A 21,928-nucleotide genomic window follows, 5' to 3' on the forward strand; every position below is an offset into this window, starting at 1 on the left:
TTTACCTCATGTACTTGCTCTGTAACTTTCAACGATCATAAACAGTTGTCCAGAATTACAAAGGACAGAAAGATTGAATTGTTTCATAATAACCTTATTAAACAATGCAAGGCTGATTGAAAGTTAAATTGATGTGTATAATAAAACATTCACTGAATACTTATTGTTTGTGAGGCATTGCATATAGAATTTTAGACAGAGCATAGGACCCACTTAGCTAAGCTGTATCTCTAAGAACAATTATAGATATTATTAGAAGGATGATGAGAAATTAGCATGAAATGTAGTAGTTCTGCTTTCATGTCTATAACTTCTCGTTTTTTTTTTTTTTAAGTGATAGTGGAATGTGTTTAAAATTTAATTAACTCTGTACCTATTGTACAGCGTATTTAGCTGGGTCTCTTCCAAACAAAATAATAAATTAAAAAAATAATAATTTTTTTTTCCCTCAACCAAAGTGAAAAGTTTTATGTTTATACATTTAAATTCATCATTTTAATTTTTGCCCATTACTTGTGTGATCGTTTGGATCTCATTGTTTTTCATCTGTCTTGTTAGCTATATAGCTCTTATTTTTGTCATTTGTGTCCTTGACACCAAATAAAATCGATATTTCCATTTGCATAGTAGGACTGAAAAAGGGAATTGTACATGAAAGTAATATTTCTGTTACACACAGTTTGCTTTTCTAAATTGATAATTTTAGTCTGTAGCTTTCAAAGGTGTCCTGCTTATTGTGCATCTTTCTAGTCTTCCTTTCTGTTTTTCTTTTGTTGTATTCCTTTCTCATTTCACTCAAACTACCCTTGCCCCTATTGAAAAGAAAAAGAAAAACAATACCTTCATAATAAATTTCTACATTGGCTTCTAATTTGGCATCTTGCATCCATCCATCAGAGATGGGGGTAGCATGTTGCATCATCATTCTTAATCATAATTAATTGGTCATTGCATTGATCAGAGTTCTCAAGTCTTTCAAATTTATTTTTCTGTATAATGATATGATTATATAAACTGTTATAGTTCTGCTCATTTCACTATATTATCAGGTAATAATATATCTTCCCAAGTTTCTCTTATGGTACAATAATATTCCATTATATTCATATACTTATACACATACACACACACACATACACATATGTCATGATTACTTTAGCCATTCTGCAATAGACTGGCACGTTTTATTTGTAGCTACAAAAAGAACTGCTTTACAACAGATATTTTTCTTCTTTCTTGACTGTTTTTATCACATAGAACTGGTAGTAGTATAACCAACTCAAAGTTTAGGGGGTTTGGGGGCATAGTTATAAATTGCTTTTCAAATTTGCTGGACTAATTCCTAATACAATTAATAGTTTCAGCCTATTATTAGTATGCCTGCTTCTCCAGAAACATTTCAGTAATTGTCTTTTTTGTCATCTTTGCCACTTCTTCTTTCCTTAAAGAATGACTGGGCATAAAAAAAAAAAAAAAGAATGACTGGGCACGTCTAGGGGAGGGGATGGAGAGAAGGAAGGGGAAAGTTGTAATAGAAGTTTTTGCAAGGGTCAGAGTTGAAAAATTACCCATGCATATGTTTGTCAATAAAAAGCTATTAAAAAGCTATTAAAAAAAAAAGAATGACTGGGCATAGACAACTTCATGGTAGAACATTGAGTCTGGAATCTAGAAAAACTTGATTTCAGATCCAGCCTTAGATATTTCCTAGTTTTGTTACTCTGAGCAAGTCATTTACCCTCTGTTTGCTTTAATTTCCTCAACTATAAAATGGGGAAAATAATAGCACCTACTTGGAAGAGTTATTGTGAAGATCAAATGACATAATAGTTGCAAAGCACTTGACACAGTATGGGGCACATGGGAAGCTCTTTATTCTCTCTCTCTTCCCCTGTCTCTCTCTCTCTCTCTCTCTCTCTTTTTCTCTTTCTCTCTCTCTCCCTCCTTTGTTTCCTTACCCTATACATAGTATAAATGTTTTTGTCCTTTTTTGGTGCCAGCTTCTAGCACTTTTTAGCTCTGCCATTCCTGATTGTTCAGAATAATAATCTCTGATTTTTAACTTTATGTAAATATTATTAATCAGTTTTCCTTCTCGTGCCTTCAGAAATAGGATGGTAATAGAAAATCCAGAGAGAGGTAGGTTTTGGTTTTAGAAATTATGTGAAAGAAATAAATGCCTATTACAATATATCTTAAAGTGATAGACTCATATAATACTTTTTTTCAGAGATTAATTCTGGAATTAATTTGGAAAACTGAACGATCTGATTTTATAAAAGGGAATTGGAAATCATTAATGTGAAATTGAACTGTGAGAGGACTGGTTAATAAAATGATTTTTAGTTATCATATTTGGATACTTTTTGCCATGCTATATTATATAGCTATTGGCACCCAAGTCTTTAACTTTTATTTAAATAATAAATTTATATAATGTTATTTGTATGAAATTTTGATTTTACAAAATTAACCAGAAAATAAACACAAAAATATTTAACACATTAAGGATATAAAGTCCTAACAAAAATTTTTAGGTATCTTTTCTTAAAAAGTAGGCTGGTTTTCATTAGCCTACCAGAGGGAATCCCTTTCCCTTTCTACTTATTTGTGTGACCTTGAATAAATCTGGGTCTTAGTATTATCTTAGTTTTGATATGAGAGTGTAGAATGAGATAACCTCTAATGTATCTAATCCTGTGATACTAGAACTGGAAATTTCTCATAGGGGAAAAAAATGTTATAAATAGCAATGATGGCAGCTCCAATTTTATATAGTCCTTTACTATTTTTTTTTAATACCCTTGCAACATAGTACTTAAGCTTTCATGTTTTAATAGAATTTTGATCTTGTGGATATGAGAGGCTTCACCTTGAATTAATTTTGTAACTTCTCTATTCTTTTTTGTTTATGCTACAGTTTTACCTATATCTTTCTATAAAACTTCCATACTGGATCTGCCACTAGAGTGTAGGAGTGGAGATCCTTCTATTGTTTCTTCTTTTCAGGCATTTCTTTTGCATTTTTTCAGCTAAGTCTCAGCCTGGAGTCAGGGAAATCAAGAATCGAAATCAAGAATTCTAAATCCAGCTTCAGACACTTCATAGCCTAATTTCTGTCTGCCTCACTTTTCCTCAACTGTAAAATGTAGATAATTAATAGTCTTTGCCTCTCAGGATAGTTGTGAGGATTAAATAAGATATTTGTAAAGTCCTTATACATGTTAAGTACTTTAAAAAATGCTTGTTCCTTATTCTTTTCCCTTCCCATGTGCAAGACATTGTTAATAATATGCTTTAGACTACTTATATGTACCATGTTTCTTTATGTTCTTTTGAGTCATCTGTGGGTGTTGATTATTCTGTGTTGATGTCAGTCCATGTTTTGCATCAGTCAGAATAAACTGCTATTTTAAAATTAGATTTTTGTGGAAAGCATATATGAAAGTATTGCGAACTTTCCAAAGTATATTCCATTTATTTAGTAAAGGTCCTGCTTATTGATCGTGCATGCCCACACGTGCATTTCTGTGTTTGTGTGTGTATTTACATATGTACGTACATGTACTGATGGATTTGTTCAATTGTCAATGTGTATCCAATACCTAATAGGTTCACATAATAGGAACTTAATAAATATAAGACTGATGAGTTCCTTTGGCAGTTGATTGTCTTTCTGTTTAATTTCTTGTTTGATGTTGATTTCAGTGAATTCAAATTTATTTTGTTTCAATTCTCATGGAATTTATCTTAGAATATGTGTACAAGTACAAAGAATCAAAGATTTTATAAGATAGATTATCTGAAGAAAGTTGATTCTGGCAGTAGTATTGAAGCTTAACATGGGTCAGTAGTTTGATAAAGCAATCAAAATCTTAAACTGCATTGAAAGGTATAGCATTCAGGATTTGAGGATTGATACTAAGTACTCTGGGAATATTTTGAAGCAACTGAGGATACCTGAAGTGAGAAGGCTTGGAGAGAAATAACAGCTGTCCTTTACGATATTTGCAGGACTGTCATGTAAACTAGGGATCAGACTTTCCACTTGACCTCAGAAGGCAGTAGGAAGCGTAATAGCAGCTCAGGGTTGCCAAAAGGCAGATACAGGCTTGATGTTCAGAGAAGGAAATTATAAAGAACCGACCAGAAGTGGAATGGGGCACCATGGCAAATAGTGGCAGCTCCATATTTTTTCAAAGCATAATCTGGGTGACCTTTGGGTATGTTTGTGTAGGAGATTTAAGTGGTTATATTAGATGTTGTGAGATCCTTCCAAATTCCGAGGTACTGTGATATTCTTAGAATGGGTCTTTTTGGAGAAGAGGGCCTTTGAAGCACTATTTCTGTTCTCCTGAGTAATGTTTTATCAATAACAGACATAAGGCTCTTAATTTCTGTAAACTTTTTTAGTGAGACTGAAGACATGCTCAGCTGTTTAAAAGTGACAGAAGTTTGTTTCCTTTTCATGATAGTCTTGTAAATTCTCTCCATCCCTCCTAAAAATAATATTTTTAAATGTGGAAAATAAAATACATAGAATTACAAAAGAATCCAATTACATTGAAATATAGTTACCAAAATATTTTTTAAAGGCAAGCTCACGGACCTCAGATATGAATAGCTAGTCTAGACTTAAAAAGGTTTTCTAGAAATAGATAATATTTGTATCATTGGAAAAACTGAACTATTCTTGTATTAATTTTCAGTTTCTTTTCTGGTTTTATATATAATGAGACTATTAATGAGAGTGGAGTTTAATTCCTCCATTAATCTATCCCAATCCTTAGTGATTGAATAAAGATTGCATGTTTTAAGAATACTAACACTTTTAAATTTTTATAAATCTTAAAATTTCAGTTATTAATATCTTTATCCCATTTTTCTGACACTGTGCTATGTTCTCTGTGAAAACAAAAGTTGGGAAAGGGACATATGAAATAGTGGAATATTTTTCATATTTAGTAGTGTGATGGTTTACTGTGTCAAATTTGATGAATCTTTATTGATTCTCTATATACTCAGCCAGGCTGGCCCTTGGCAGATGCCTTTTGTTACTGGAAGCTTTTTTTAGTTTGGTAGAATCTGAAGACGTGGATGCTACAGATAGATGCTGCAAAATCCTGTATTCATACCTCCCATTCTGTGATAATCCTAATGGGTTTTTTATGAAGGATAAGCACTGTTACCCTCATTTCATAGCTGAAGGAAACAACACTCAGCAGGGACAAAGTGACTTTCCTAAAATGAGATAGCTTGTTAAGAGTTCAGCTAATTGGGTCCACATCTAGTATTGTTTTACATGTATCACACCTGCCTCCTTAGGTAGTTACAGTAATACAATTGTATAGCTCTTTTTGTGGGTGATGAAAAGATTTTTGTTGGCTGGCCTTAAATTTAATCACCCAATTGGTTACATTGTTCCTATGGGGCCAAGTACCCCCAAGACAGACCTTGATTCAAAATTGAAGATTAACAGTATCTGGCTTTTTATTCCTTAGTCATTAAATTTACAGTGATAGTTGTTACATTATGTTATAATTTCCAAGATTCAGATTATCTTGCATTAATAAAAATTTTTATATTGGTAAATTTCCTAATGTGATTTTAATAATTTATCTTAATCTTATCTATAGCAGATTAAAAATTTGTATGTTAAAAGTTGATTACTTGGGGTAGGTTTTTACAGATAATTTATTCTTAACTGAGAAAGTGATGCTTCCTGACCTGAGATGATAAATCATTTAAATGCTTTTTTATTTGCCCTGAGCTAAGCACTGAGGATGCAAGTGCTAGAAAGTAAAGACTGCACCTGCCTTGGAGGAGCGTAACAGTGTTAATTTCTGGAAGGACTGGAGAGAACAACACATAAAAGAGCTGAGAAAAGGATAGGAGAGTATGAAAGGGGTTGGAAATGATTGCTAAGAAGTGAATAGAGACCTGATTCTGGGTAAGATAAAGTGAACTATAATATATCATTAATGATTATTGATTGGAAAAAAATTTTTTAATAAAATGAAAAAGCTTTTATTTTAAGGGCTTACTTTGTACCAGGTACTGTGTTAAGCAGGAGGTTGCAAATGCAAAAAGCAAGTTGATCCCTGATCTTAAGGAGTTTACATTCTAAAAAGGGAAGACATCACATTAAGGAACTGTGGCCAGGGAGAAGTATTTTGTTAAGGGAAGTCTGAGGGATTGAAAATGGAGCCATTGGTTAATTAATATATCTTTTCGCCCTTTCCTCCAATGGCAGTGTTTGATTTTATTAATATTCCAGAACAAGAGGTAGAAAGTGGGATTAGAAGAGGTTTTGTTAGCTTGAAGATGCCTTAATTGCAGCCTTGTGGTAAATCTGGGTTGGGCTATAAATGAAAAGTTGCCAGTCAGAAGCCTTAGAACCCTTGGGGTCGTAATGGAAGTTGTTTTATGATGTGAAGACTAGAGCAAAAAACATGGAATAAAAATGGTTGAAGAGCAAAAAAGAAGTATTTATCCAAAAAAATTATTCATGATGATCAAAACTGGCTTTATAGTCTCAAGCCATTTAGCTTGAGTTCTAAGCTCTATGTTAAATGAAAGTAATCATGTTGACAATAAAACCTTCCAATTCTGTGAGATTTTGTCAGTAGATGGAGAAAAAACCTTTGACATAAAATTCATTTAATTTAAAGCCCTACAGAAGTTAGACATAGACCTTTTTAATATGATAACAAAAAGATAGCATTTTACTTAGTGGAAAAATACCAGATGCTTTTTCAATAAATAGAGAAATAGAGTCCCCACTCTGACATATTTATAGAAATGCCAGCAATAAGAAAAGGAAATTAAAAGCATAAGAGGAGGCAAAAATTAATCCTTTTTGAAATTATGGTTTTCAACCATCTGGAGCAGATCTGTGATCTGAGAAGGAAAAAAAGCCTCTTATTACAGGCTGGCCTTGGTGCTTGATATTGACTCTTCCCTCATTCTTTATAGAAGTTGTTTACACATTTTCTTTACTTTCCTAGCCATCTAATTGCACTTTAATTCCTTCATTGTAACAGAAGACCTGGCACTCTTTAATTCATCCAGAGGGTTGAGATTGTCCAGCATGAGCACCTTTCAGTTCCCATCCCTTAGTTTCTTTGGAATTTCTCAACTTTATATTCACTTTCTTCTTTCCTTAGGTATCTTACTAGAATTGATTTTCCTATGGGCATTCTTGATCTCCTTTTTCCTGTTTACCTCTTAAGGAATTTTGTTCTAGCAAACTCTTCTTGTGTGTCTTTAGTATTTCCCTCTCCCACTGATTCCTTCATAACTTCCTTCTTTTCTGATTCTTAGGAGTGGGAGATTAGGGAAGAGAGAATCCTTTATTGATGTTTTTACTCTCTTCAGATACTCATCTTTCTCTGCCCTTCACTGCTAAACTTATTGAATGCTGTCTATCTTAATACCTAATATCTCTTGGGCTTCACTTCTTCACCCTCACTATGAAACTGTTTTTCCATCTGTCATCAGTGACTAAACCAGTGGTCTTTTAAAGATTCTCTCTTTCTTGCTCTTATTTTTTAACTTTCCTTTTAACTTAATATGGTATTAATTGTCCCATCTGACAAAGTATTTTATTTCTCTTTGATTTTATAGCTAGCAGTCTTCTTTGGTTCTTTGCTTCTGTAATTGTTCCTTTTTTAAGGCCTAAGTTGGCTTCACATCTAACTTATCTTTGAATATTTGTATTCCTTAGAGCCTTTTCTTGACCATCTTGAGTCTGTACTTTCCCTGCACAATCTTAATTTACCCCTATACAAACAACTCTGAAATCTATAACCTCTGTTCTTACCTTTTTTTCTGAGCTTTAAACATATTGCCAAAAACCTACAGTAAGTCAATCTAAATTTGTTGCTTGTCTGTAGTATCACATACCGCTTCTCTTGTTTTCCAGATTTTGAGATTGTGTTCTCTCTCACGTGTCATCTTCTTGTTAAGTGCAGGTGTTGCTGCTAACTGCACAATATCTCCCTGCTCAATCACCTTTTCTCACTTCTAATATCAGAATGGAAGAACTTATTTCTATCAAATATAGAATTATTGTAACAACTTCCTAGCTTCTGCATTCTTTCACTTTGTAATACATTCTTCTTATGGGTGCTAAAAGTCTGTTTCATACATAGATCTAACCATTTCTTTCTTCTTTCTCACTGAATAAAATTCAGAACCCTTCAAGTGTTACTCAAGACTTTTTCAAGTGACATGAGACCATTCATGTTCTGGTGCTGTTGTATATTTTCATTGTTATCTTACTCAATAACTGCCTACTAGGTACTGTGTAGGTACTTTGGATACAAATATAAAAAGTGAGACACAATCTTCTCTCACCTCAAGAAGCTTATGTTCTACAGTAGTAATGTACATCATGATTTGGAGGAGAATGCCTTCCTTGAGGCATTCAGGGAAGGAGGAGGCACTTGAGGTTTTTTTTTTAATTTAATTTTATTTAATAATAACTTTATATTGACAGAATCCATGCCAGGGTAATTTTTTACGACATTATCCCTTGCACTCGCTTATGTTTCGATTTTTCCCCTCCCTCCCTCCACCCCCTCCCCAAGATGGCAAGCAGTCCTATATATGTTAAATATGTTGCAGTATATCCTAGATACAATATATGTTTGCAGAACCGAACAGTTCTCTTGTTTCACAGGGAGAATTGGATTCAGAAGGTAAAAATAACTCGGGAAGAAAATCAAAAATGCAAATAGTTCATATTCGTTTCCCAGTGTTCTTTCTTTGGGTGTAGCTGTTTCTGTCCATCATTTATCCATTGAAACTCAGTTAGGTCTCGTTGTCAAAGAAATCCACTTCCATCAGAATACATCCTCATACAATATCGTTGTCGAAGTGTATAATGATCTCCTGGTTCTGCTCATTTCACTTAGCATCAGTTCATGTAGGTCTCTCCAAGCCTCTCTGTATTCATTCTGCTGGTCATTCCTTACAGAGCAATAATATTCCATAACATTCATATACCACAATTTACCCAGCCATTCTCCAATTGATGGGCATCCATTCATTTTCCAGTTTCTAGCCACTACAAACAGGGCAGAGGCACTTGAGTTTAGTAATTTGAAGAAAACCACGAGTAGAGATGAGAGCATTCCTCGCAAAGAGGCAAGAGATGGAATGTTGTGTATAGGGAATAGCAAATAGATCTAATTGGCTAGAGCCAAATCAAAGCATGTTAGAGGAAGATGTTTGTAATCATAAGACTAGAAAATCTGGAGGCAGTTTGTCAAGGCTTTTAAATATTAGAGTTTATATCCTATACTAAAAGATAGTAGGGAAATCACTAATTCTTTAACAGGAGATGACATGGTTAGACCTGTGCTTTACAAATATTTTGGCAGCTTTAGAGAGGAAGGATTGGAGAGGGGAGAATCTAGTTTAGAGGAGAGCTGTGAAGACATTCCATTAGACTGGACAAAGTCTGATGGTAGAGAGAAGGACACCGATGTGCAAGGCAGAAAGATGGTATGTAAGAAATCTAGGTCACTGAAATAATAGTCTTGATACAAATAGAGGAATGAGGTTAAGTAGAAAGATGGTTGTGTTTTTTGAAATTTGAGTAAAAATGATGCTTTGTGAATCTACTTAATGTACTGATGTCCTTGTTTTTCTATTCTCCTTTACTTCTGAACTAGTTATTTGTTGATACCTTATTTTTTTTACTATACTGTGAAGGTTGAGACTTCTCATCTCTCTTAAATTTTCTATCCAATCATCTATGATAATTTTTTATACCTAGTAAAGTCAGAATACAAAGAAATGAAAGCTTACCCTACAATAAACTCTGAGGGTGTAACTATTAAAATATAATATAATACTGATAGTATCATTACTCTGTAACATCATGAGTTTTTATATCTTAGCCATATTGTATTGTGTTGTAAAGGAATTATAAATTCAATCTTATTTAAATTTTTTGTATTAAAATTAATACATATTGGTACTGTTTAAAGAGTGTATATATGTAGTGTGACTACATTTATTGTTGGAATTGACAACATACTATAAAACCATAGAATATGTACTTCATTTAGTCTTTTTTTTTTCCCCTTTTACTTTAGTTATGGGAGAATAAGCTGATGCAATCTAAGGCAGTAGATGGATTTCATTCAGAAGAACAATATTTAATACAAGTGCAGCAACAACAGCAGCAGCAGCAGCAGCAGCAGCAACATCACCATCATCACCATCATCAACAAGCACAACCCCAACAGACTGTGCAACAGCCATCCCAAACTCAACAGGTCCTTATCCCTGCATCACAGCAAGGTTTGTATGAAATTGATTTCAGACTTTTGGATGCCAACCTTTATTTTCTTCTGTTTCAGGAGAAATTAAATCTGAAAGAGTTAAACCAATCATGGTTAAATGGTGCTTAGTGAAACTAAAAAGTAGCATGAAATATTAATGCTGGCTGATGTCCCAGATTCTTTCTTTTGGCTCAGTTATATGCATATTCATTTACTCCTCTAAGATTAGTCTAACTTAGGAAATACTATCATAGTGCCTTGAACATAGGTGGGTACTTAAATGTTTGTGGAATCAAATTAATGCCTAGTCTCATTTCAATAGGATCAAGAGTTAGAAGTGGAAAGGACCTTAAAGATAATAATCTATTGTTATAATATCCAAAAATAATCTTTATTAGTCCAACCCCTTTATTTTATAGAGGAGGAAAAGATCAAAAAAATTCTTGTGACTTGATAAAAGTCACATAGCTAATATATAAAAGGACTGGGATTCAAACCTATTATCTTATATCAGATAAATGAAATCTGAAATAACTAAGAACAAAAAAATTTGAGCTTCTGAACATAAGCCAATGTATGCCAGTTGTATAACAAATCAGAAACAGGTCTCCTCAGTTTGTCACTGGATCCCTGAATACAGGAAATTTTTGTGCACTAAAAAAAACAATATGATATAAACAAGTATACAAGATTAAGTAATTTGACTTCTAATTGGAGGGAAGATTAGGGACTTTTCAAGATATAATTCCCAGAAATTGAGAGAGGTACCCCAATACCTCCCAAGTGTCTGTTTTCAGTTAAAGGAAGAAGAAAGTAATTACTAATCAACAAGCTTGGAGTATTTTCAGATAAGGCGCATGGGTTGCTTGATTTGTTATTGAATCAGTATTTGGATCTGACCATGTTTCTGATTGTCCTCAATAAAGGAACTATAAGCAACAAGTAGAGGTGGTCCAGCATCCCAGTCACACAGGGCTGGCTTTAAACAATGCAATGAAGTTTGTTGAGAACTTCAGAAATCAGAATTTGGACTAGGCTCATAATTGAATAGAAAGGGAACTGAGCTAGCTCCAGAATTGAATCATAAGATGGATTCAGTGTGGTTCACTCAATTCCCACTATGCCCACAAAACTTAATCCTCATTCCATTACACTATTTTCTTATTTACCTTGTCTGTCTAAATAATGAATTAGTATTTTACATTTGAAATACTCCCTATGCCCAAACTTAGTCAGAAGCAGTTTTAATTTTTTCTTGCAGAAATACTTATTGTTCTTACTACTTAGTTGTCAGTTAACTTGTGTCAGATCATTTACAGGTACTTTATTTTTGAATACCTATGAATTTCTTTATTTTCTAGTATTTGGTTTCCATAAGGTGGGCTGACCTTGTAATAGTAAAGTTAACTTTATGCCTTTAATTGATGTTTTCAATATTTGTGACATTTCTTTTTTGTCTTTTTTGTCAATGGTGAGTTTTATTTTGCTAAATTCTACATATTTATTTTGACTAGGTACAAAAATCCTAGATATTGCTTCATATATTTTCAGACATGTCTTACTTATTTTATTTATTTGGATAGTAAAGCATATGTTTATCCTAAGTCATTAACCCCCAAAGAATTTTATGTAATGGAAAAGGTGTGTACAAATTTATAAATATCTGTGACAATGTATTAATTACATTTCAGAAGAGTGATGATTCAATTTAGATCACAGCACCTGTACCTTACTCACCTGTCTAAGATAAGCTTTTCTGATTCTGTGACAAAAAAAAAAAACTTCACCTGGTGATTCATCTTGTAGTGATAAATCTGGCTCCAATTGGCTAGCTGGCTCTTCAGGTATCAGTTTAGCTTGGGTTATACTCTGCTGGCATAAGTTTATTACTTCCATGCCAAAATGAGACTCTAGAGTAAGGTTTCAGTGAAGGGTTAAATAAATAGTATTTTAATGTAGTATGTAGGTATAAAAACAATTAGATATGAAGAAAATTAATTTGTTCATTGGAGAATTTTAACAGCCTATAATTTACTTAAAGGTAGAGGGGTTTTCTTTTTCTAAAACTGGTAATTTTCATGTAATAAACTTGACAGTAATTTTTTCCTTTCTGGCTTGATGACTGTTCCTCCTATTGCCTAAAGCTCTGGCATTAGGATTTTATGTCATCATACATTAAAATTTGACTTTCTTCACTCAGAGAATATTTGGGATAAATGGGTTATCCTTCTTTTCTCTGAAATTTGCGGAGTCAGACATTTTTAAAATATTAAGCATTTAAATATTAAATTGTTTAAATATTTTAAAAAATATTGGTTAGGAGTTAGTGGTAAATTTGAAGCTAGAGAATAAGCCAAATTATTATTACTGACAATTGACATGGATATATTACTAACATATAATGATGCTAAATTTGGGGCAATAATTTTTTCCCCAATAGTATTTTACATTTTTCCAAATTCATGTAAAGATAGTTTTCTACATTCATTTTTGTAAAATTCTTGTGTTCTATTTTTACTCCCTTACCTTCCCCCCTCCCTAAAACAAGCTATCAGATATAGATTAAATAAGTACAATCTTTTAAAACATATTTCCACATTTGTTAGGTTGTGCAAGAAAAATCATTGCAAAAGGGAGGGGGGAACCATGAGAAAGAAAAAAAACAAACAAAAAGGTGAAAATATGCTTTGATTTACATTCAGTCTCCATGTCTCTCTCTTGATAAGATTATCATTTTCTATCCTAAATCTATTGGAATTGCCTTGAGTTACTGAATTGTTAAGAGCTTAGTCCATAACAATTGATCATTGTGTAATCTTGTACTATGGTCTCCTAGTTCTGCTTTCCTCACTCAGCATCATTTCATCTAAGTCTTTTCAGACTTTTCTAAAATCAGCCTGCTCATCATTTCTTATAAAATAATAATATTCTATTATATTCATATACTGTAGCATATTTAGACATTCCCAAAGTGATACAAAAAAAGAGCTGCTACATTTTTGTAACTCTAGGTTCTTTCCCCTCTGAGATATAGACTCAGTCTTGACATTGTTTTGTAGCCCTTTGGGCATACTTCCAAATTATCTCCAGAATGGTTAGATCACTTCACAACTCCATGGATCTGAAAGATATGAGGTGGTACCTTAAGAATTGTCTAAATTTGCATTGCTCTAATTGATGATTTAGAGCATTTTTTTTTCAAAAAATATGACTGTAAATGGCTTTAATTTCTTTATCTGAACGTTGTTGATATATTTTGACAGTTTATTAATCGAGGAATGACTGGTATTTTTATATATTTGAGTTTTTTTTAGAAATGAGGCCTTTATAGGTAACACTTTAAAAAAAATTTTCCTCAGATTTCTGTTTCCCTTCTAATCTTATCTGCATTGGCTTTGTGCAATAACTTTAAATTTAATGTAATTTAAATTATCCATTTAAAATTTTTTATTGTTCTCTAAAGTTTTTCTTTGGCCATAAATTCCTCCATTCTCCACAGATCTGATATAAGTAGACTCTCCCTTCGTGTACTAATTTGCTGATAGTATCTTTCTGTATGTTTTACGCTTATCTTGGTATAAGGTGTTAGATGTTAGTTATTGCCTGTTTCTGCCATATTACTTTCTAATTTTCCCAGCAATTTTTTTTTTTTCAAATAGTGAGTTGTTATTCAAGAACCTGGAGTCTTTGGGTTTATCAAACACTTCTGTACCTAAACTATTCCACTGATCCACTGCTCTGTTTCTTAGCCAGTACCAAATGGTTTTGATGACTGTGGGACAATAATTTTTGGAAATACTGTTTTATTTATTTATTTTTTTACATCACCATCGTTTTCCCCATAATCCCTTTCTCACTTAATCAACCCATTTTTTAAAGAAAAAAAAATAAGAAAAATCAGCTAACTGATCAGTATATTGAAAAAGTCTGGAAATATGTGCAGGGTTCAGTATTTGTGGACTTCCATCATGAATGTCTGAATATCTTTTTTTTTTTTGAGACATGCTTATTCTTTATAATTTTATAATTATAACTATATAAGTTAGATCTAATAATGCACTTTTGTGTATATATGTTTCCTTTCCATTTATACCATTATAGTCATTGTGTATATTATTTTTTAGGTTCTTCAATTTATTTCTATGTACTTAATACATTCAGCATTTTTCCCCCTGAGGCAATTGGGGTTAAAGTGACTTGCCCAAATTCAAACAGCTAGGAAGTATTAAATGTCTGAGGCCATATTTGAACTCTTGACTTCAGGACTTGTGCTCTATTCACTGTGCCACCTAGCTGCCCCTCATTCAGCATTTCTTAAACTATGATGATATCCATTACATTCATGGACCATGTTCTTATGTAGCCATTTCCTAATTTATGGGTATCAACTTAGTTTGCAATTTTTTTGCATCACAAACAATGCTGCTATAAATAGTTGGGGATACTTGGGGAACTTGAGCGAAGTAGAGCTCATTATCACTGATTACTCTTAGTTATATAATATAAAAGTTGATGTGGTAAAGGCATGACTTTTCGGATAATTCTTAAATAATCTCATTTGTTAGATCTTGTATTGTAAATGACCAAAAATCTTTTTTTTTTTTTTTTTTTTTTTTTTGGTCTATGAGTTATACCAGTAAATATTGAAGGACCTCTGGGCTCAAATACCAAAAAAAAAAAAAAATCATGGATCTCTACTACAAAAAGTCCTTTACAAATGTACTCCCAAGCATAGCTTGAAGACTTCTCAATTAGATAGCGTTCCTTCATTTATGAGGGACAGTCCATTTCATATATAGATATTTCTCAGTTGCTAAAAAAGTTTTTCTTTCTGTTAAATCAATGTCCTTTTCACTGTGGCTTATATCTTTTAGTCCAAGTTTTGGTTTTTGGAACTGAACTGAACAACTAGTCTTGTTTTACTAGTTGACAAATTGAAGACATTTGTCATGTTTTCTTCTTCAGGCTAAATGTTTGTAATTCAGTGGTAGGACTCTAAACTACACCCACTTTTGTATCCTATTTAGCTTACCAGTATCTCAAATTTTGGTGCCTAGTACTGGAAAATTTATTAACTGAATAAGTTCAGATATACTGAAGACTACTCTCTAATGCTGAGAGTAGGCACACACACACTTTACATATGTTTGTTTATGTTTTGAAAGTAACAGTGCCCAAGCTTTCACCAGCCTTAAATATCTAGAATGTAATTATTTGGGAACTGAGAAGTATCCTAAGACCTCAGAGGAAAAAACTATATTTTATACCATAAACTAGAGCTGGAGCTATATGTATTTTATATTAGATTTGGAATTGTTGATAACATGTTGATAACATGAAGTGAATGGACATAAAATCAGAATAGTAAATAAGAAGGACCAAGTTATTGGGGTTGTTAAAGATGAAAAAGACTGAGGAATGACAGCTAGCAGTGAAGAAGGACACTGCAATAACTGTAAAGCAAATAGCAGATAGCCCTCTTTTGGAGATCATCACTATATTACTACATAGTGTAATAATGGATTTTCCTAATGACTTTGAGTAATCAAGGAAAAGTTTTTTTTTTTTAATTATGCACTCTGTGCTATACAAGAATGCAGAGAATTATATACTAGATTTTAATTGTTTATTTTTTTAATCAAAAAGGATAGAAACTTAAGTTAGCTGAATAGCCACTTGGGACATAAAACTTTTTTCTCTGAACATGTAAAATTAGTTATGAGATCCAAATGATTTTGAAATACCAATATTGTTGAGACTATTAGTGAACTCATGTGATTTTCATATGAGAATCGCTTTTATTGCCTTTAAGATTTGTGCTAAAGATTGATGTTTTTCCTGGGTGCTCACAAGACTAACCCTACTTTTGTTTTCCTTTACTACTAGTGTATATTTGTTGTTGTTTTTTAAACATAGGATGGGAAAATAGTATTAATTGATTTTTTAAAGTATGCATATTTTTAGAACTGTAATTACCATTTTGAAGTAATGAATTTTTAATACCTTTTAAGATTCCTAACTCTTTATATAAAGTTATTAATTCATTATGCTCATATTATTGTTTTATGTTTTCAGCAGCACCGCCTCAAGTTATTGTGCCAGAGTCTAAGTTGTTACAACATATGAATCCCTCAAGTATGGTAAGATTCACAATTTAATATTTTGATTAATCTTAGCATAACTTCATTCTTTTTATTTTTATTTTTTATTGCTTTTTATTTTCAAAATACATGCAAGGATAATTTTTCACCATTGACCCTTGCAAAACCTTGTATTCCTATATGTTAAATATGTTAACTTCATTCTTAATAGGATTTTTATTAACATAGTGATATAAATGAATATTAATAAAAGAAATAGTAAATCAAGAGAAAACCTTTAAGGAATGGTTACAAATAAATTATTTTATTTTTTGGATTTAGCAGTGGGAAAAAAAATTAATGGACAGAAGTTGAATTTTAAATCTCTTTGGCAAAACATGTAAAATCTAAGTCTTTGTGGGAGGCAAGAAGTGTTTTCAGAAACTAATTTTATATGTGTGTCTGTTGGGACATCTAATCTAATTAAATTAATGCCGGAGAAAGCATGATGGAAATTCCTTATTTTAAAGTTATTATGTCCAAAAGGGAGGGGTGTGTGTGTGTGTGTGTGTGTGTGTGTGTGTGTGTGTGTGTGTATGTGTATGTCCTTAATTTAACTTTATAAGTATTTTAGCAAACCCTCAAATTATTTTTGGACTTTGTAACTGCAGGAATGTTTTTTGTTTTTGGAATAAAGTACTTTATATGAATTCTGTTTTCTAGTTCTCCTTGATCATCTATCAATGTTTTCAGGCTACAACTTTTTAGAAAGGGAGTAGTATTTAAGTGAATCGTAGAAGGTTATTATAATAGCATGTGCATACTTACACACGCATACACAAATGCCCCTTATGTAGTATGCTTTTGATTATTGTTCCCTTATCTCCCATTTCAAATGTGAGTTCTTTGAGTATAAAGGTTGTTTTTTGCCTTTCTTTCTATCTCCCATGCTTAGCAAGTCTGCCACTTATAAGTGCTTAATATGTGCTTATTGACTTGAATTGTTAATATATTGTTGGCTAATGCCAAAAGAATCGCTGCAAAATTGATTAAATTTCTAATTTTTTTAATGTGCTGTTTAACTTAACAAGAAAAGGATTTTTTTCTAATATTTTGAGATTAAGATCTCAATTGCAATATTTCTACTCATGATCTTTAGTGTTTACAAAAAAATTAATTTAGGCACTTCTTGAGTTATAAACACCTGTTTTATCCTTGCAGATACAGAGACTAAACTACCCATTCTCCTTGTCCATAGTGCTGTTTTTTGATAGCTACCAGATTGTTTTCTTGGTTCATAGTGCAAACTATCTGGAGTTTACCTTGAGATTTATGCTATATCCATTTCCTCTTAGTCATTTGCTTTTCACAAGTCACAGTTCAGTTAAATTTAGCAAGACAATCTTTCTCAATTGTATATGATTTCCATTTCTTAACTTTTTTGTCTTCTCAGGGATTTTAAATTTTGTCGATTATGCAGTCTGGTGAAGTCAGTGGACCTTTTTTCAGGAATGTATATTCCTGAAATTGTTTATATTGAAATTTAGATACTAATTTTTAAAAATTTTGCTGACCCAATCTAGACCTCCTGTTCTAGCTTTTCTCTAACCAGAGTGGTACCAAGCTTCAGTATGAATGAAGGGCCAAGGGGGATCTAGCACCTGCATGTCTTTGTCCTTCCTTTTTTTTTCCTTTCCCTTTCTATCTTTTTGGTTATAAGTGTATGAACAGGTGATGTAACTGTATCCAGGAAAGGGAATTCTCTTAAGTTTGAGGATTAAGAATCCTCTGTCATAAATTTAAATTCTTTGAGAGTATCCAAAAATTTCTGATATCTCAGCAAAGTTTTTTACTATATCCTCCTCAAAATAAACTTGTTTTTCTTCCAAAAATAATCCTGAAGATAGATTTAACTCTGTCCATTTTCTCCCATTTTGGATTTCTTATTTGGGGGTTTTTCTGTTTTGGTTCAGTATTTACAATTGGACACCTCATTTTGTTTTTACATCTTCTTCCCCAGAGTGCTGCTGCTACTGCTGCTACCTTGGCACTGCCTGCTGGAGTTACTCCTGTTCAGCAGATTATAACTAATTCAGGTAATTCAGGTAATTCAAAATGATAGGTCTATTTGACATCTCAAAAATTATATTATCACTTAGTCTTGATTGACGAATTTATGGTTTCATTTAATTAGGTGACTGAGAGTAATTGTGAGCTTTTAATGCCTATGTTGTGCTTTCACTATAACATTTCATTATTCCTCAATATAAATTCTGTTCATGGAAATAACAGAGAAGAATATATACAGTAATATTGAGCACTAAAATCTGAACACTAAATTGTTTATATCTTTATGTTTTACTTTTTTTTTTATATATGGGTAAACCACATTTGCAAATATGTAAATCATAGTTTACTTTGTTCAGTATTATTATGGTGTTATTATCTTTGCTTAAATAGTGTAAAAGAAAAAAAATGTTCATTTAATCAATGGCTGTCAGAGACAATTTATATAAATATATACGTATAAAATTACACATGTGTATGTAGCTAAGCATTGGAATCCCCTATAAATTAAAAGTGAGTGTAACCTAGATTAAGGCCTTGTTCCATTTCAGCTGGCACACAGGTAGCTAGATGGCACTACAGATTAAATTCTAGAACTAGAGTCAGGAAGATCTGAGTTCCAAGTCATTTAATCTCTGCTTTTTTCTGTGTATTCATCTGTAAAATGAGACCAATAATGCTATCTAATCCACAGGGATGTTGTAAGGAACAAATGAGATATTTGTAAAATGTTTTGCAAATCTCAGAGTGCTAAATAAATATTAGCTATTGTTATCATTATATTAGAAAATTATGCACGACAAATTCTTATTTGTTAATTGATTTTATAGTGTTTAAGAAACAAAGATATGTTCTTTTACCAAGATAAAGCAAAGTACAAAGTATAAATAAGGGTTTTGATTTGGTTAAGCAAAATAATAATGTTTAATATTTGGAGGTATACCCTTGGAGATGGTATCTTCTAGGGGTGTAATAAAAGTTTTAAGGAACAAGCACTGTTAATTTAGAATGCTATTCAAGAAGAGGCAGCATAGAGTAGACCAGGGATATCTATGGTCAGGAAGACATGGGTTCAAGTCCTACCTCTGGTACATAGACTGGTTCTTTTGATGTCATTAACCCCTTATGCACCAGGCAACTTGGTAAAACTATGAGATGCAGAGCAGCTGCCAAATCTATTCTGCTCAGAGGAGATTCCTTCTCGGGAATTCTTGACCAGTGTAATCACCAGTCTGCTAAAATAAGTATAATCATTTGTGTGTGTCTGCATGTGTACAATGCGCAAGTCTGTTTTTAAAGTTCATAAGGTTTTCTCTTAAGCATTTTCAATAATCTTCTCACTTTGATTTTGCTATTAACTTATTTTATTTAGGAAGAAGGACTCATAGATGTCAACCTGTTAGGCTACCGGGGTTCCATTTTAAATGTAGTCATTTCCATTTAGCACTCTAGAAGTCTGAAAAATGTACTTTATTAAGTAACACAAGTAGGATCATAGGATTTTTGCACAGGGGTTCAAAAATCTCTCATCTTTTCAAAAAGATAAAGATTTATAAAGAAAATCAATTACATTGAAATGCAATTATCAAAATGTACATATTTAAGTATTTAAAGTTCACAGAGTTTAGGATAAGAACTCCTGATTTAGACATGTCACATGTCATTTAGACATTCTCACTTTTGAAATGAGGAAACTGAGGCAGGGGCATTAAGCGATAAATAGCAGAATTAGGATTTTTAAAGTCCAGTTTTCTACTCACTCTGGATTCACTCTTAATTAGCTAACTAGTAGACTCAGACTCTGTCAGCAGTTTGGATCCTCTAATCAAATCACACTCTTAATAAAAACCTGTTGGAGGGTCGCAAGAAGATGAGAACAACAGAAAGTGCCATATTTTAAAGCAGCATTTTTACTAGAATTTGTACCCCAAAAAGGGGAAGAAATAAAAGAAAGGAATGTAGAAGAATATATTAAGTATAGATGAAAACTCTAAAGTTAATTTTTAGGCTTATTGTCAGCTAACCTATTTTGAGAGTTTTTCATCGAAGCCTAACTTGTGATAAGCTATGGAAATCGTTACTTAAAAGGTAATCTGAATAACTTTTTGTTTTTGTTATAGGCCAGATTCTACAGGTAGTCAGGACTGCCAGTGGTGCCCAGTACATCCTTCAGCCGCAGCAGTCAGTGGTTTTGCAGCAGCAGGTTATACCACAGATGCAGCCTGGGGGCGTACAAGCTCCTGTTATACAACAGGTAAAAGAATCTTTAATGATAAGGAATACTATGTATGTATGTGTATGTCACCTACAAGTGGTGTTAATTCTCTCTAGATGAGTATGGGCCACAGTGTCTTTAAATACCATCAGAAGCCTTGCAGAGGTAAAACTAGATGGTTGAGAAAAGATGGGATTAGCTTGCCAGGTATCTAGAAATCCTTTGCCAAGATCTATGTAGTATGTCTCCATCAAAGGTGTTAAATAGCAGACTGTTGGGATTCTTGGTAGCAGAAAGGAAACAGCCTCATGAATTTTCTTTCTTTTGTTCTTCAAACTAAAGTTTTCAACTGCTGTAGAAAGACTACTCTTCACACATAAAACTAATACTTCTAACTTGACATTTTGAAAATCTTTCTATGTATGTAAAGTTTTGAGATTCAAAAACTTTTGTATTTAATTCAAGTCAGTCTTTTTTTAGTATATGTGCTGCCAAAGTGAGCATAATTTAAGTAAATTTTAAACTTTATCCAGGGAATTGTTAGGAGCTGTGCATACAAAAGTGAAGAAGGTTGGAGAGAGAACAGGTGTATATAAATACAATTTAAAATTGACAACTATTGCAAAAAATCAAGGGTGTGTAAGTTTCATAGAGGAAGAAACTTAACTGAGCAGATCTTGGAAAATTTCAGAGAGTAGTACCTGAATTAGTCCTTAAATATAGAGGAAGATTTCACACGATATAAAAGTTAAGGGGTGACTGGTTTGGGTATGTGAATAAATGCACATAAGAGTGAGAAGGCAGACCAGAATTGGAAATAATCTAGTTTGAGCTAAGCTGAAATGTATGGAGACCTGTATTAGGAAAAGAACTTGATGATATAAAGGCTAGATGAACTTATTTCTATTTTCAGATAGTCCTTTTCTTGTGCCTTGAAGTGCCCTTGCTTTCTCCTTTTCTTCAAATTGTATAGCAATTCAAATTGCCTAGATTATTCCAACAGCCTCCTAATTGGTCTCCCTATGTCAAGTATGTCACCTAGGCTAGCCTCCTATCCCTCCCACTGCCAAGTACAGCTAATCCAGTGACTTCTTATTGCCTCTTGGATAAAATATAAAGCTTTCTATTTGACTTTTAAAGCCCTATCCAAGATGGTTCCAACCTTAACTAGCCTTCTCTCTGTTCCATATATATATATAGCATGCTGTCTCCTTTCATCTTTGAACTGGCCATTCCCTATGTCTGTAATTCACTTAATTCCAGCAAGTATT

The 21,928-nt window shown here is 32.7% G+C and overlaps 1 protein-coding gene and 1 non-coding gene across 5 annotated transcripts in view; both read left to right on the forward strand.

The window, feature by feature from the left end:
- GTF2A1 (general transcription factor IIA subunit 1) overlaps positions 1 to 21,928 on the forward strand; it is a 49,391-nt gene that overhangs the window by 12,630 nt on the left and 14,833 nt on the right. For 2 of the 4 annotated variants that reach the window (XR_007950607.1, XM_051977464.1), the window contains exons 3-6: positions 10,107 to 10,314; positions 16,371 to 16,435; positions 18,396 to 18,480; positions 20,563 to 20,696. Coding sequence is in view for 3 of the 4 variants with exons in the window: in XM_051977464.1 (XP_051833424.1) it covers positions 10,107 to 10,314; positions 16,371 to 16,435; positions 18,396 to 18,480; positions 20,563 to 20,696 (492 nt within the window). In the remaining variant the exon portion in view is untranslated. The remainder of the gene's footprint in view (positions 1 to 10,106; positions 10,315 to 16,370; positions 16,436 to 18,395; positions 18,481 to 20,562; positions 20,697 to 21,928) is intronic. The other 2 variants (XM_051977466.1, XM_051977465.1) reach the window with 2 other exon arrangements.
- Positions 12,412 to 12,556, forward strand: LOC127552683 (small nucleolar RNA SNORA79). Its single transcript, XR_007951538.1, has one exon. It is a non-coding gene; the product is annotated as a small nucleolar RNA SNORA79 (small nucleolar RNA).

Source organism: Antechinus flavipes, chromosome 2, assembly GCF_016432865.1.
Source record: "Antechinus flavipes isolate AdamAnt ecotype Samford, QLD, Australia chromosome 2, AdamAnt_v2, whole genome shotgun sequence".
Taxonomy (NCBI): Eukaryota; Metazoa; Chordata; class Mammalia; order Dasyuromorphia; family Dasyuridae; genus Antechinus; species Antechinus flavipes.